We start from the raw sequence: 16,931 nt of genomic DNA on the forward strand, positions 1-16,931 counted from the left end.
TTGGGGTTTCCCGGGCCACCAGCCAACAGTGCTCTAAGTTTGCTCAGTCTGCCTTACACACGTGCACACTGTCCTACTTGCGCTTCATGGCCCACACACGTGTGCATGCACGCCCAGCAAGAAACTTTGGTGTAGGCAACAGTGTACACCTTCCATTTCTTGACTTTCCCATGCTTATGTCGTGGCACTCCTCTTTCCATGATATGTGTCTGGCATCTGTCATGTAACTCTGACCTCCAATGAACTGCATTTCTTTCTGCCATTCCCCCCTGTGATGTCACCTATCTCCTACTCTGTTCCTCCCCCTTATGTATCTCTTACACTACTCAGAATGTGCTCATTTGCTATGTGACAGTGGAATTCAATATCCTAACACTCATTTGCATCAGATTGCCTACTAATGCTTAGTTACATGTCTTAGACTCAGCTTCCCCCCTTAGCAACCACTACACGGTGGCCATGTTGTTTTTGGTCTGCTGGTCCCTGCATTGTAAATCCATGTATTGCATAAAACCCACATTTGTGGGTTTATAACCTTCGTTTTTATGTTTTATATAGCACAGCCCGTTTGTGCGGGGCTAAGCTGCGTTTAAACACCGGCGATCGCCAAAAAAAAAAAAGTATTTATTTTTCATATTTGCATTGGGGTACCTTGCCAATGGCCACATATTTGGCCATTGGCATGCTGCCTGACACATATGCACCCTTTATTTGGAGCTGACATGGCTCCATTGTTTTGCGAAACGTACTCAGTTGTCAACTGAGTACATTTCTGCAGCTAAAACGGCTCTTACACGGGCTGCTTTGGGCTTCCTGGATCACTAATCTACCTCATTTGCATGCTATTCAGCTGCAAGTGAGGTGATTAGCATATCCACGCCCACTCCGTGTAAGAGACGTTTTAGCTGGTCTCTTACACGGACTTTAGGGCTGTTCCTGGATCACGAAGGCTGCATGGAGTCTTACACTACTCTTAGACTCCGTGCAAGCCTTCGTGAATCCTGCCCATTATCTCTGATAAAGGTATCTTTTGGCAATATTATAATTTGTGCAAAAAACCCACTGCTTCATATGTATGTTGTACAGTTGACATGACTCTAAATACAAATTACAGTATTAGTCTTCTTTTTTAGTGTCTTTAGGATGAATTTATAATGGTATACAATTCCTTAGGTATTTAAAGTGAAACAATTCAAACTTCATTACTGCTGTGTCCACTGCAATAACATCCCATCTCTGGAGCCCTAACATCTACATAATGTAGAAGGAAGAAGCTACTACATGATAGAGCAAAATCCCAAAAAGGGAAGGCATCTCTGATCAGTATTAGCAAAAAACCACGGGCACTCATAAAATTGTCTAAGGCCAGCTTCAAGAGAAAAATTGCACAGAACACTAAGGATAATCACAAGGCTTTCTTTAGTTATGTTAGGAACCTGGGTGGGAATTCCCAGATATGCTCAGAATTAGTCCAAAATGACAAAAAATACACCAAACCCACAGACATTGCCAATATCCTAGCTGACAGGTTCAGCGCAAACTCCCCCCCCACACCAAAAGGGCAATTATCTATCCCAGCAGAGTGATGCCCCCCTGACATCTCAGATGCTCAGGTAAGAGCCGCCCTCTCCAAAGAAAAAAACACAGCACATCGATGGGACCAGACGGTGTTCCAGGCTGCGTCCTACATGAACTCCAAGAAGAGCTAAACCCAAACATAAATCTACTGTTCAATCTCAGCCTTACTACAGGATATGTACCCAAAGAGTGGCATACAGCAACAGTGGTCCCTCTACACAAAGGTGGTGCCTCAACGGATCCTGGAAACTATCGCCCCATAAGCCTGACTAGCTTGGTCTGCAAAGCTATGGAAAGGATCATCATGAACCTCATAAATATATTGGGAACCTACAGACACTAGATCCTACCCAGTTCGGCTTTGTTAAGGGCAGATCTGCCTCTTAAACCTGGTTGATTTCTTTGAAACAGTCACCAAGGCCATTGATGAGGGGAAGGTGGTCCACACAGCCTACCTGGACCTCGCAAAAGCCTTCAATACAATACCCCACTCGGGCATTATAGATAAGCTCACCAGCTTAAATATAAACCCCTATGTCACTAGATGGGTTGCAAACTGGCTCAAGGACAGAACCCACATGGTTAGAATTGCTGGAGCCATGTCAGACTCCAAACCAGTTACAAGTGGCGTCCCACAAGGCTCAGTCCTGGGACCTCTCTTGTTCAGTATATAATTCTTGGAGGTACAGGCCAACACGGAAGGACTGTGGCTGATCAAGTTCGCAGATGACTGCAAACTGGGCGCCATAATCAACTCTCTAGCCGACACAAGCATCCTCCAAAAGGGCCTCATAGAAACAGACAACTGGTGCCAGAGCCATGGCCTCAAGCTAAATGCCAAAAAGTGTATAGTCAAAAACAAAGTGCCCACAAATTACCACATATGTGGTAATCCATTAAGTACAGAAGAAGTAATTAGGAACCTGGGGACCCAAGTTGACAGCAATCTCTCATTTGACAACCACGTGGCCAAAGTGGTTAGAAAAACATTTTATATAGCCCACCTAATCATGAAGGGAGTCACATCTAGATCAGAGGAGGTCATCGTGCCTCTTTACTCATCCCTCATCAGGCCCATAATTGAGTACAATGCCCCTTTTGGGATGTACCTTACCAGACACCTGCAGCAACTGGAAAGACCCCAAAAGTACTTCACCAAGATGATCAAAGGGCTCAAACAGATGCCATATGCTGCCCGGTTAAAGAAACTCCAGCTCTACTCAGTGGCATACTGCCTGCTCAGAGGCGATCTGTGCCTGACGTATAAAGCCATGTTCAACCCGGAATTAATGGACATGCTGCACCTCAGAAAATCCAAATCCCATCGAGCTACACACTCGAGAGACTTGAACCTCAGCACTGAAATAAATAGGACATGCTGGAGGGACAGAGTCATAACCCAGAGGCTCCCTTCACTCTGGAATAAAATCCCAGTCCAGGTTAGGCAGTGTCCCTCATTGACTCTCTTCAAGAGGAATCTTGATGAGTGGATGGGAGATCGTAGGTTTACCCCGGGTATCACTTCTGTGTCACTGTTAGACAGAGGCACAGTATACTAACCTCGAAAAAGGGCATAGCAAAATTAATTTAAAATAGGTGGCAAAAGCCAAACACACTCTGGCTAGGCTTATAATAGCCCTAGGGCAGATAGCCTAGTATGAACCTATGAACCTATGAACCTATGTCTCATGTAGCTGCTGGTGCATATAATGTCAATTGCTACACAAGCATTTCAGAACTGTGTATTGTTGTAGATTGTAAAATACATAATAGCAATACTTGTTAATGTTACTTGCAAAGGTAGGTTGTTTCTCTCTATGCACAACTGTCTTTACTTTTTCAGTTATTTTTGCACTACACCTGTTGATCATAAAACTTCCAAAGTGACTATATCAATAGATCAAGGCACAGTCATAACACAGATTTCATGCAGGCAGCCATAATAGGGAGATGCAGGGGTCTGTTCTGCCTTTCCTCTGAGCATTTGCATTCTCACACATGCCACAGAGGCTATGACTGAGATGCAACTTTGCACAACTAAGTACTCATCCCTAACCCACATGCAGCAAGCTGAGCACCGCTATCTACAGTTGGTGCTGGTAATTGCTGTTGGCTGGACCCTTATGTAGATTGAATCAGCTGCCATCACCCACTCTACTTTGATCTTCAAATATTCTATGTTGTCTATACTTCTATGGGTATTCTGCAAATCCAAGTATATCATTTATCTGGAATGGTCACAGCAGTTACTATTTCCATAGAATAGCACAACTATTTTATATTCACAGTCCTTCTGGATGCCCCATGGTGTCCTTTGTCTTGCCTTCTGAGCCTTTAAAGTCTCAGTTCTATTTGACCTCATATTTCTTCCTAAAACCAGTGGCTTTACAAACATGCATTCTGATCATCTAAATCTACAGACAACAATAGACAAGACGTGCTGGAGGAATATATCCCTAACTCAACATATTCCCAGGAGATGGACTAAATTATCACTACAGGTAAATGAAAGTATTGTTTTTTATGCCTTTATGGCTAGTCTTGACAACTGAAATAGTAGACACAAATTTACACAAGGATTATCATATTTGGCCCTGACTGATTTGGGAGGTAAGCACTATTAAATGTTTATAAGGGGTGCCAACAATGTTAAAATATGTATACTTAAAGATGCATATGGCTATTCAGTTTATAGTTCATGTAGTCACTTGCCTGGTATTGTTTTTGTGCCTTTGTGTTCTTATCCTTCAGAACTTGGGCTGCTAGATAATAATGAGTCAGCTGGTTCATAATCAGGGCTCAACACTCTATCCGCAGAGCCAAATGCCCAACTGTCAGGATTGCTATCTTTCTGCAATTCTACTCAGAATAAAACAAGCATACCTATAACTGTTATTGTTCTTATGTCAATAATATTGAATGTATGACAGGTATAACCTTCATATAAAACAACTACAGATAGTACTATTTCACTGCATTGTTTATTTAACTGTATACTTTCTGTGGGTACTCTGCAAATCTTGTAGACCTCAGCTGCAACTTATATCTTTTTTCCAGTGATTATAACTAGCTGGTAAAGAGAAAGTATTATAAGCAAGTAGGTTACTGCAAGCATTCTCTTCAACTAGTACATAATATTCACCTGTAAGCCATCACTGACTATACCATAACAACTATATTTGATCATCCTAAGAACAATATTTGCTCATTCTTTCACTCCTCCCATGTGTACCAGTATCCCTTCCAACTCTTGACCCCTCACAGTTACAGGAAAATTAAAATTCTATCTATACTTTCTCCAACATCAAAAAATACCAGCACCACTGACCATCAGTGGCTAGGTCTCTCGATCCCACACATGCATGCTTGGATACTAGTTAGGATTTAAGACATACGTAGGTCTCATCCCCAAAGCTATGAGGCCCAGATTTTTTTTAGAAAGCCTGCGCACCTCAGTAAGTTAAAATGTTTCATATATCCATCCTAGGCACTCTATTCGTTTAATTATCCATTCAGAAAACATGCCACTTCAAGACTTGCATTCTGCTCTTACTCCTTTGGGTGCTAAAATGTATTATATGATGTACTTGTGAAACAGATTTTTCTCCATTTGATTATTCCCAATACCCTATAAATGGAATTATTATATTATTGCGACAAGGGTGTATACATATGTGTGTGTATATGTGAGTTTAGATAATATACATAGATATAAATATAGATGTGGAAGTTGCATCATATTACACTGAGCATTGTATTAAGTACGTATGCACTATTTACAATAAATACATTTTGGCAAACTAATATAGACCCTTTTACTTTATATAATATTTTTATCCTAAATTATATTATTTACTTTTCTGTAGTTTAGATTTTGTGCATAACATAGAATGATTGTGTAGTGCATTGTTTTAAGCTTTGACATCATACATGTGCCCGTAAATACGCTTCACTAATCTTCTGTTTGTCTAAGTTAGGGCCATTAAAATGATTTTATACACACACACACACACACACACACACACACACACACACACACACACACACACACACATACACACACACGCATCTATATATATATATATATATATATATATATATATATATATATATATATATATAAATATGTATATGTATATATGGATCTACTTCACTTCACCTAAAACTCATTTGTCTGACTCTCATTTCACCGACTTTTAAGCTACAGACTTGATGTGGTTTTTCCAGCAACTGTGACTTGCTTGTGATAAAAAGAATTACTGTAACTTACAGTGCTGACTGTCGGAATACCGATAGTCATGTAGAACATAGTATTGTAGTGTTTCTAAATGTGGGTATGTCTCTACATTTTTATGGGATATATCCAAAGTAATATGGGGGACATTTAGTGCGTTCCCAGCAGTACTGGCAGCGTGTAAAGCACTGTAAGGCAAGTAAAAGGTATATGCCCTTTTCCCTACTATAGTGTGATTAAGAAGTTAGTATATATAGTTGGGGGGGTATAGGGAGAATAGCCTCCCACCTAGTTTGTTTTTATATTGTCCAGATTCTGTTAAGAGGGTAAGTAAGTAGTTTTTAAGTTCTGGAAAGAGTTGATCATTAGTGTTGTAAGTGTGCATCGCTGTGGTGTAAAATCTAGTATGTTGAAATGCAGAATTGTAAGCTGCTGGTGAAATGAGAGTCAGTCAAATGAGTTGTGGGTAATTTGTTTAGGTGATTTGGTCTTGGTCAAATGAAAGTCATCAAATGTGTTTTAGGTGACGTGAAGTAGATCTATATAAATATATATATATATATATATATATATATATATATATATATACACACACACACACACACACACACACACACACACACGTTCCTGGTAAGTTTGTTTAATGGTACTTTGGTTGCCATCTATTTAATCAATAAATTTTGGTCGACTAAACAGATGATTTACAGACATGCAATATCAACAATCAATGGGTAGAGGAATATACCCTTTTCCTCTGGGATTGTGCGATCTTGGTGTACGACTACATAATTAGTAGGGGGTATGTGGAGGGTGTATCACCTATGAACTTTCATCAACATAAAATATGTAGTGAAAGTTCACTGATGATCACTTTCATTTAAAAAAGAAAAAAGAATAAAGAAATGAAACAAATATGTTATATTTGCAATTACCCAAAATAAGCAGAAAAGTTGCTTACCTGCAAAAATGCAACATACTAACCTTCTGGTCGCACAACCAGGGAGAAAGAGGATTACTCTTGCAAGTATATTACATTTGAATTGTAAAATATAAAATTAATAGCCAAACACAAAACAAGGCACCAGACATAAGGACGTTGAAAGTTACAAAATTACACTGTGGTGAATGAAGCAAACAGCTGTTTGATCGCAATTTTAAAATAAAATTAATACTCATTTCCTAATGAAATAAGATTTATGATTTTCAGATTAATATTCCAGGTATGCTGTTTCTGTTGTTTGTGAAGCTAGCAGCACAAGGTGAGTATATTTTACAACAGAATGTTGCGGTATCAGTCATGGAACATTTGATAACAATGTGTTAAACCATATTGGAGTTGTATGGTATGGTGGTGGATTAAAGCAGTCCAAAACAGACAGCAGTATAGACTTAAAAAACACACTGCAAAGCTGTGTTCTGTAAAGTGTTAATCTAAACAGCAATGTGATTTCTTATGAAGAGCAAATACCCCAAAATTAAAGTCTACCAAAGATGTATAAATATTTTGTAGTAATTTGCATAATGACTAACTTGCATGCCTTCATTATGGTAACTCTTGATGATGCAGTCCTTCACACCATTATATTTATTCTGGCAAACCCCATCTGATTGCAGTCGACTTTTAACAACATCCATTGGAGTCGCTGTCCCCCAAGAAATGGCTCCTAAAGTTGGGTAAATGCATAGGGAAACATCAACATTAGTCCTTTCTCGGCACAACTGTATGATTTCATGCACATTTCTAATAATACAGTGCCACGAAATACACCAATCATCATTAGTTTATTCTCTGAAGTGTCAGGGTACTAGAATCATTTTAGTTAAAGGAAAAGGAGTAAAAGACAAAAAAATAATTAATCAGATCAGTGTTCACATAATTTCATAGTTGCAATGCAATTACAGTGGGGGAAAAGGGCATATGTCTAACAAATAAACTGTAAATATGTCCATCATTTGAGCAAGCATTTTGAACATTAAAAAAGAAAATAATTTTGCTTTGCATTTGCTACTACAGCAGTTTTCACTACTGTTAAGTCATCTGGCAACTACACAAATCAACCACAACTAGACAAGCCTCTTCAGAACTTAGAAATAAGACAAAAAAAAAAAAAAACAGGTTAAGATTGACAAACAAAATCACTATATATTCTTACAAAGAAAATATAGTAACAACCCACAGGAATTCTGGGCTGCAGTGAACAATATCCCTCAACCTGGAAAAAACACCACACCACCACGAAATATAGATGGCAATAACCCTGATATTGCCTCCAACTTCAACAACTATTTCACCTCCTCCATACTGAAACTCATAAATGATACAAACCCCACCACCCAAAGCCCAATCACACACCAACCCTTTTCACTCAAACCAGTATTAATATCAACCATCCAAAAACTCATAGCAAAACTCAAACCAACTACCCTTGCTGCCAACAATATCCCTGCCGAATACCTCCAACTTGCTTCAAGGGCCATTGCTTACCCCATCTCACTGCTAACAAATAGAACCATTACTGAAAACTATGTTCTATCCTTGTGGAAAACCTCATGCATCATCCACCCTTCACAAAGGTGGCCCCTCCACCGACCTCTCCAACTACTGACCCATTGCAATCCTTTTACCCCTACCAAAAATTCTAGAAAGGTGTATCCATTACTAACTCCTCACCCATCTACTCTCCAACAACCTACTCATTAAAACTCAGCACACAGATTTCGACCAGCTCATAGTACAACCACTGCCCTAATTAACTTTATCAACACCATAAACTCATACAGAAAGCAAGGAAAACCTGCCTCCACCACCTTTCTTGACCTATCTAAACCATTCAACACAGTTTCCCATGATAAACTCCTATCCTTCCTCTCTGAACTCAACCTTGATAATTTCACCCTACAATGGTTCAGTAGCTACCCAGACAACCGCTCTCAATCTGTCAAATGGCTCAACTTCCTACCCCCCCCCCACACTCCCTGTCAAATGTGGCATACCTCAAGGCTCAATCCTTGGCCCCCTTTTCTTCAACATCTTTACAAACCAGTTCCACTTAGCAACCACAAAAGCCAATATAGTCCAATATGCAGATGACACTACCCTAATCTGCTCTGCACCCAACATCCATCTTCTACAAATCAAAGCGCAAGAATCCTTCAAAGATAGAAAACTGGCTAAACAATTCTCAACTGATAGTGAACCTTAAAAAAGCACAATTAATGCTATTCCACCCAATAAACCCCAGGATTTATGAAGGCCGATTTTCTGTGCAAGAACAGTGTAAGAGCTCCTGCACAGAAAATGGCCACCGAACGATTCAAGATAGTGCCATTTTCACATGCACGAGCAGCCCTACACTGTTCTAGCACGGAAAAACTGTTCTGCATGCAAATAACTTCATTTGCTTGTGAAAACCATGCAAATGAGGTGATTTTGCAATTCACCGAGCTGCCCGGACTCCATGTTAGAACAGTGTCAGTGCAGAAATGTATTCGGTTAATAACCAAATGACAAAAACGGAGGCATGACAGCTCATGAAAAAGCATGTATTGTGTTGATTATTCATGTCAATGGCCAAATATAAGGCCATTGGCATGAAAAATTGTTTCATTTTAATGAAAATTAAACTTTTTTTTTTTTTTTGCCGATCTCAGCTGTTTAAGCATAGGGCAGCAGCTCGCAAACATGATCATGTCAAAAATAAAAAAAAAATGGTAATACTCAATTTTAAGGTAAATCTGCATTTTGCCATTGTAGTCTATGGCATGCAGAATGTAAACAAAACAAGGGAGCACTGGTTGTCAAGGAGAAAGGGTCTGTTTTAGTACTGAAACTAATGACCTACACGCTGGGGTATGCAAATGAAGGGAATGTTACTGAATCAGAAAATATTTTAAGTCCACACACTGCATCTAGCCATGTAGGTACTAGAACAAGATCATGTAGGAAGAAGGAGCAACTAACAGGAAAAGGAGGTGTCTAATGTCTGCTGTAAGCACATTAGAGCTCAGTGGCCCCTGTTTGCCCTTAGCTAAGCAGAGCTAAGGAAGAGGGTGCGTTAGCACTGTTTACATAGCTTAAATGTGTATGCGCACCGCACACCAGGCTTTAAACTAAAAAAAAAAAAAAACAGGAAACAGCAGCAGTGTTTACAATTGAGCACTGTGAATGCAAGGCGCACCTCAGGCTTAAACTAGGAGAAAACTGGTAAAGGGAAATAGCATCAGGAAAGCAATCAAGGAGAAATAGCATAGCTGGCAGGTGGAATGTATCAGAATCAGCCAATTACACAGGCAACAGCCCAGAACACCACTATAAACTATGCAAACACATTTCAGACTGTTTTTTTCCCACAAACTATCCACCACTGGTGTACACAGATGGGGGATTTTTAACTGGCAAAACTAACCAAAAATGTTAGAGGCTGCTGCCGCTTTACTCTATCAATATGTGCAAGAGGCTGAGGGTGGTGAGGAGGAGAGTGCTGACAACCAACCCAACCAACCCACAGTGAGAAGGAGGAGAAGAGTGTACAGACCCAGGGTAACCTACCAGGGCCTACATGAGCTGGAGATAGTGGAGTGCTACAGGGTGGACCGGGACATTCTACAGTAAATCATCAAGCTGTGCCGGCCACGCCTCACACACAGAACTAACAGAGGGGAACCCATCCCAGTGGATACCAAGGTATGTGTAGGCTTAAGAATACTAGCCACAGCTACCTTCTAAAGACCAACTGGTGATATCATGGGGGTGTCAGAGGTATCAGCATCCAGGGTACTCCAACAGTTCCTGGATGCCATGACACCACATGCCAATGAGCACATACATTTTTGTACATCCACTTACAGCAGAATACCCTGAGGTAGTTTGTGCTATAGACTGCACACACATCTGCATAAAAGCACCACCCAGCGAGCGGGGTAGGGTCTACATAAACCACAAGAGCTTCACCTCCATCAACTGCCAGGTCATATGCAATGCTCATGGCATTATCATGCAAGTGTGTGTTGGCAGCCTTCGAAGCTATCACGACTCCCACATCTGGCATTCCTGACAGCTGTATCAGAGGTTTGCCAGAGGGGATTTCCCATATGGCCATCTAGTGGGGGATGCTGGCTATGCACTGGAGCTGTGGCTGATGACACCCATCAGAAATGCACACACACCCGAACAAGAATGCCATAATGAGGCACACGCACAATCCAGGATCATTGTGGAGCATGTGTTTGGGATGCTCAAGTCACAGTTCCACTGCCTTGACATATCTGGTGGAGCCTTGCAGTACTCCACAGCTACATGTGGACAAATGTTCATTATATGTGCCATGCTACACAATATGATATTTTAGAAACAGCTGTAGCAGTAACAGCAGGGGGAGGGGCCACACAACACCCCCCCCCCACTATTGCCAAGGTCAGCACAGGCACAGATAGACTCGGAGGAGGAACTTCCTGAGCCTGCCCCTGTAGGCAGATGGAGCCACGCCCAGCATGCCCTGTTCTTGGAAAAGAAGCAAAGCATAGCACACACACTGACACTGTAGGGACCCAGGGACTGATAGCTCTCTCTAACTCGCACATACAGTAAAATGGATGCCAAACATGACACTACCTGTGCTTCACCATGTATAGGGAGCATCCAACATAGTCATTCCTCCAGCACTGTCCTCAATACTAGCCCACCAACAAGGTAAGTCACCTTTCCTATCAATTACTGAATGAAGTAGTATGTTCTGATAGTTGTATGTATGATATGGATGCAAGCATGCAAGGGAATTGGGTGGCTGAATGGAATAGCAGCATACAGCTGACAGCTATATGGGACAGCAGGAAACCCATAACAAATACTGGTGTCAACATACTTGGCAGTACATGTGTTGGCCCAAATAACTGTGGGTGTCCATAGGTCACACACATGGATGTCAATGAGGGTCACATACCCACCACCAGCCTCACCCAGCAGGACAGGTGTACATGACCATAATAAAAGGCCGGGCTAAGGCCTCTAAATGATGTCAATGGTGAACAGCCCCCCTCCTGACCTACACAGACATACTACAACAGTTCTGACAGTTGCATATTAATTCTGAAGGGTAAGAAGTCTGAAACTGAAATGTATGGCATTAAAATCTAACATTTGTACTCTACAGATATGCCTCCTTTCTGCATGATAGGTCGCAATACAATATGTAATGGAAGCCAACAGAGTAAGTGAAATACCAGTACAGACATTGCAAATGTTTAAAGTCTTCAGGTGTGCACCCCCCCCACCCACAATCCCATGTAGAAATGGAGTAACATGTAAGTTTGAGGAGTAATATCACTGGAGCACATCTACATGATAGATTGCTGCATGTGTACAATCTGCAGGGGTCAGTGTGGTAAGTTTGTTGTGTGTTTAATGTTGTCTGGAAGCAGTCAGCATGTAGGCCTGGATGGTTGTGTCTCAGTGGTCTAGGTACAGTACTATGGCTGACAGTGCCATGTTCCAACAACTGCAGTGCCAACCACACTGCTTCTCACCTACAACCATGTCAGCAGTTGTACATACTCAATGTCCAGATGTTAATATCTGTCACCGTTGGAAAGCTGGACACACCATGAAAGAGGGCCCATACATAGAAACAGTACACAGGTGGAAATACCCTACACAGAGTGCATATAAAATAACTGTTAGCTGCACACAACTTTGGAATTACACACAGAGATTAAAATGACATTAGTTGTCCCTCTAGTATGGAATACTGGTAGTCTAGCCAATCACTGGTAGACCACAAAAGGCACAGTTATAAAGTAATGACAGGCTGTCCATCTCCACACACAAGGTAGTATAAGGGTAATGTCCCAGGTATATCCATGAGTCAGGTGCTAGTAGCTTCCATATGACACATGCACTCAGCTCACTCCACCATCAGCCACAGATTTATTGCAGGTCATATGCTTGCTGTAGGGAATGAGTACAGCATGACCCCATCTCTGTATGGGAATACATACATGATGCTGCATGCTGAATAGGTTTCTCATGCAGCTGTTTCCCTAGCTGTAAGTAGCAACCTGCCCACATACAGACTCGTGGATCAGTATGAACAGGAAGGACTGACTGGAACACCTCAACCACTTACCACTGTCACCCCAGGGTAATCCACTGGCTTGCAGCCTGGGAACGTATGAGTGACAGAATGCACTGGCCTACTACAGATGCCCTGCAACACTCTCAAATGGCATACAGTCTTCTGGCAAAAGCCCATGCCTCACCCATAGTGCCAATGTCAGGGGGTCCTAACTAACAACCTAACACAGTAAACAGAAAACAAATGCAAGACCATGCTGACAACTGCCAGTAGTATGCCTCCCCATGTCCTACTGCAAGAACTGTGGACCAGGCCATAAATACTACTGGGATAAAGGTCCAACTATAAGGATACCTCTGAGATATTGCTCTCATAATATTAGGAAGAGGAGAAGATAATGGGGGTGGGGGGGTGGGGGTGTAGAAGCATGAATGTCATGGAGTGTGTGAAATCTGAAACTCTAATGACTGCCCATACCATCCCCTGACTGCAAACCCATTCATAGTCACAAAACTGCTTGTAAACCACAATGTGAAGGTAACCTGGCCAGATATACGAGTCCTGCCTCTGGATAATGTGGGTGTATCTCAGTGATGGCTGGTGACTTCAAATCAAAGGGGGGCTGCAGGAGACAGCTGAATGGGTGGGGCCAATGGGAGGGGTGTGGTCAACTAGAAAGGGGAGGGGCTATGCTCAAAACCACAAAACCTGGAACTTTAATTAAATACGCTTCCCTGGGTGCCAAACCGTCATTATGAGAGTCCAATCAAGACAAAATGAAGTGTAGAAGAAAAAAATATTTCAATGCATCGGCTGCATGACAGCTTACTCTAGATGGAAACAAAAAGGTTGCAAGGCATAAAAAATAAATTACTTTTTAAATACATTACTCGAATGCCAGTCAAAGTCAAGTATAAGAAAAACAAGCAGCACTCAACTCAAACCATTTCTCCTTGCACTGCAGTTCTAATTATAATTTATATTCAGCTTTATAAAAGTACCATGCTGAAAGTAATCTCTGTGATAACTCCACTTGTAAAAATGTTTTTTATCCAAAAAAGACCTGCTGCCTGACAACAACTATCTGCTTGTTTCATGGGGAAAACATGATCAAAGTAAAATATGAACAGCAAACAAGAAACAAGATCAAGATAAATTGCTTAAAGGATTACTGCACAGGGTTATGGACCGCACATGATAGATTAGCATTCTGTTTAGTTTTCGGGTAAAGCCTGCAAAAATTGCTCCAAGTCTTCAACAAAGGTAATGAGCTTTTTAAAATACTGTAATCCTGTCCTTTATTATAAATACTGCCATATGCATTTCAATACCCAAGGCTTATACGTTATCTAGTTATATAAGTATTCTCTGCATGGCAACAACAAAAAGGCTTTCAATGTTGGTAATTCTTTAATGGTATGCTTATTAACACTTACTTGCATCTTACAATCTCAGACAAGCTTACCTGATGGCCATGAAAGCATTGCTACTTAAACACAGAGCAACGGGCACGTTCTGAATAATAAGAAGTATAAATCAACAGTATAAAAATATGACAGAAAACCAGAACATTCTGCAAAGTCAAGCAAGGAAAGATGAAAAGACACTGTAGTACTTGTGTCTACCTTGGATGGCGGGATACTCTGCACACTGACACTGCATAACTGCTCCTTGCCTTGCTTGGACACGTCCAGAGTCATTACATGGGGGAGTGGGGTGCAATAAGTATGTCACAATTTGAAATGTCTCTGGCTGACTGTGATGGCCTTGATACATTGGTCATACCTCTCAACCTCAGATAAAGAAATCTGGACAAAGCCATACATAGAAGTGGGACAAAGGCCCACAAATAAGGACAATATTTAAATATTGCTCTTATAAACTTTCTAATAGAACAGTAGGTCTTGCATTAGTATGAATTTTCTGAAGGGTATGAAATCTGAAACTCAAATGTCTGCCATTATTTTCAGATTCAATCTTTAATGATTTGCCTCTAATTTGCCAGAAAACCACAATTTTTTGAAAAATGGACCAAAAATGTGATGCAAAAATATAAAGTAGTCACACAATACAACTGGGAACCTGTCAAAGAAAGGACACTTTTTTAATATTAGTAATGTTAACTTAAGCAGCTGACAAAATAAACAAATCTACATGCATTTCTGAAATAAAAGTAATCTACAACTCTGATTATTACAGTTATTTATTAATTGTAAACCTGCCACATTTTCTTCCAAAATTGCCATTTTGTGGAGGGATTATTAGAGGGAGGGCAACATTTTGAGCCAAAATCAGGGACAGTTGAGAGGTTTGGATATGTCTAATTCTATAAAGCAATTTATTTGCACGCACCTCTCAACCTGTTAATGCGGGAAATCTGGACAAGGCCAAATATATTGAGGACACATACATACAGTACTAAATATTGCTCTTGTAAAAACTTAGTTGACAGAATAACAGGTCTTGCTTTAGCATGCATTTTTCTGAAGGTTATGAAGTCTGAAACTCAATGTCTATCATTATTTAGTGACTTAATTCCTAAATGATGTGCCAGAAAACCACACATTTTATGAGGAACAAACCAAAAATAAGAAGCAAAAATCTATTCATTCTGTGAAAATCTGGACATTTGGGAGGTATAGTTCAGCCGGGTCTGTCTTTGAGTTTGCCATCCTTCCCCCTCACAAAATCATGGTCGAATGGTGCCTTCCCCCTGCAGCCATTCCAATGTCCCATTACTTGGCTATTTCACCCCATTTGCCATAAACACTAATGTGCATACTGCTTTACTTCTACAATGATTTGGATTTCATTTGAAAGTTTTATTTTGCATTTTACAGCACAAGCACCAAGACATCTGCTAAATAATGCAATGCAGTCTCCCAATGAAAACAGACTTAGCATTAAAACTTCTCTGCCCTTGAAACTCACATTCATTGAAACAGCATTGAAATCCACAGTCAAAGAAAATACATTTGGCTAGTATAAAGATTAACTCTGGGCTGTTTTCAAATGATAGGCCCCTTGCACACAAGACATACATGTGTTGTGTGATACACCTTCCTGATTGTATTAAATTACATTCCTAGTATAATACAGTACAGCTGTTAGAGGGTGTTTTAAATTTATTGTTTTGAACATTTTTCCAGTAAACAATGAAACAAAATGCATGCACCAATAATGACAAAACTGCCTAATTGAGAACATTTCCATCATAAAAGTCTACTCAAACTTCTACAATCCACCAGTATCACTAAATATGCACAACCTCCGCAGAAGTAAAAGTAATCTATAAAATTCTGCATTAAAGAGATATGTAAGTAATGAAGAGGTTACGTCTAGCAAACAACTTTATATTTCATTGTTTCCTCAACAAATAAAGTGCCTGCATCTTCGCCAAAGAGGACAGATTTACTACGGCAGCATCCACCCCCTGTGGGAGTAGAACCCACAGCCTTCTGCATCAAAAGCAAATGCACTACCTGTTGTGCTATTAAAATGCAAGTAGACTTAGCATAAGCAGCACTAAACTTCTCTTCCCCTGCAGCTCTCAGCTCCTTGTAAAATCTACTCGACACTCAACTGTATCTTTCAACTTTGCAGCATGAGAAATCTGGAAAAAGCCAACATTTATTGGGGGGGGGGGCAAAAGCCCAAAAACCAGGAACACATTTTAAACATTGCTTGTATAATCTTGGAAAGTTGCTAATATAAAATGCTGTGCTATCACCATACATTTTACTGCCGAGTCTTGAACCCAGAACCCTTGGCAAAACAGTCAGAGCAACATATCACTATGCCATATTAGCTGTTTTTATGAAAGAGTGAAAGAGAGGAAGACTGAAACTTAAATGGCTACCATTTAGTGAATTCAGTTCTCACCACAGCTGTCAACCTCCTAGCACAAAACACCTGGACAAAGCCAGTAATGGGGGATTACAGCTCTCAAACATATTCAGTGAATTCAGTTCTCACCATAGCTCTTAACCTTAGCACAAAAATCTGGAAGAAACCAATAATGGGGGAATACAGTCCCAAAAAATAGGGAC

The 16,931-nt window shown here is 40.6% G+C and overlaps 1 protein-coding gene across 1 annotated transcript in view; it reads right to left on the reverse strand.

Moving 5' to 3' along the window:
• Positions 1-16,931, reverse strand: part of SLC25A48 (solute carrier family 25 member 48) — a 771,594-nt gene that overhangs the window by 178,483 nt on the left and 576,180 nt on the right. The window contains exon 6 of the mRNA XM_044069895.1: positions 7,343-7,476. Within this exon, the coding sequence (XP_043925830.1) occupies positions 7,343-7,476 (134 nt within the window). The remainder of the gene's footprint in view (positions 1-7,342; positions 7,477-16,931) is intronic.

The sequence above is a fragment of the Protopterus annectens genome, chromosome 4.part0 (assembly GCF_019279795.1).
Source record: "Protopterus annectens isolate FY-2018-M chromosome 4.part0, PAN1.0, whole genome shotgun sequence".
Taxonomy (NCBI): Eukaryota; Metazoa; Chordata; order Ceratodontiformes; family Protopteridae; genus Protopterus; species Protopterus annectens.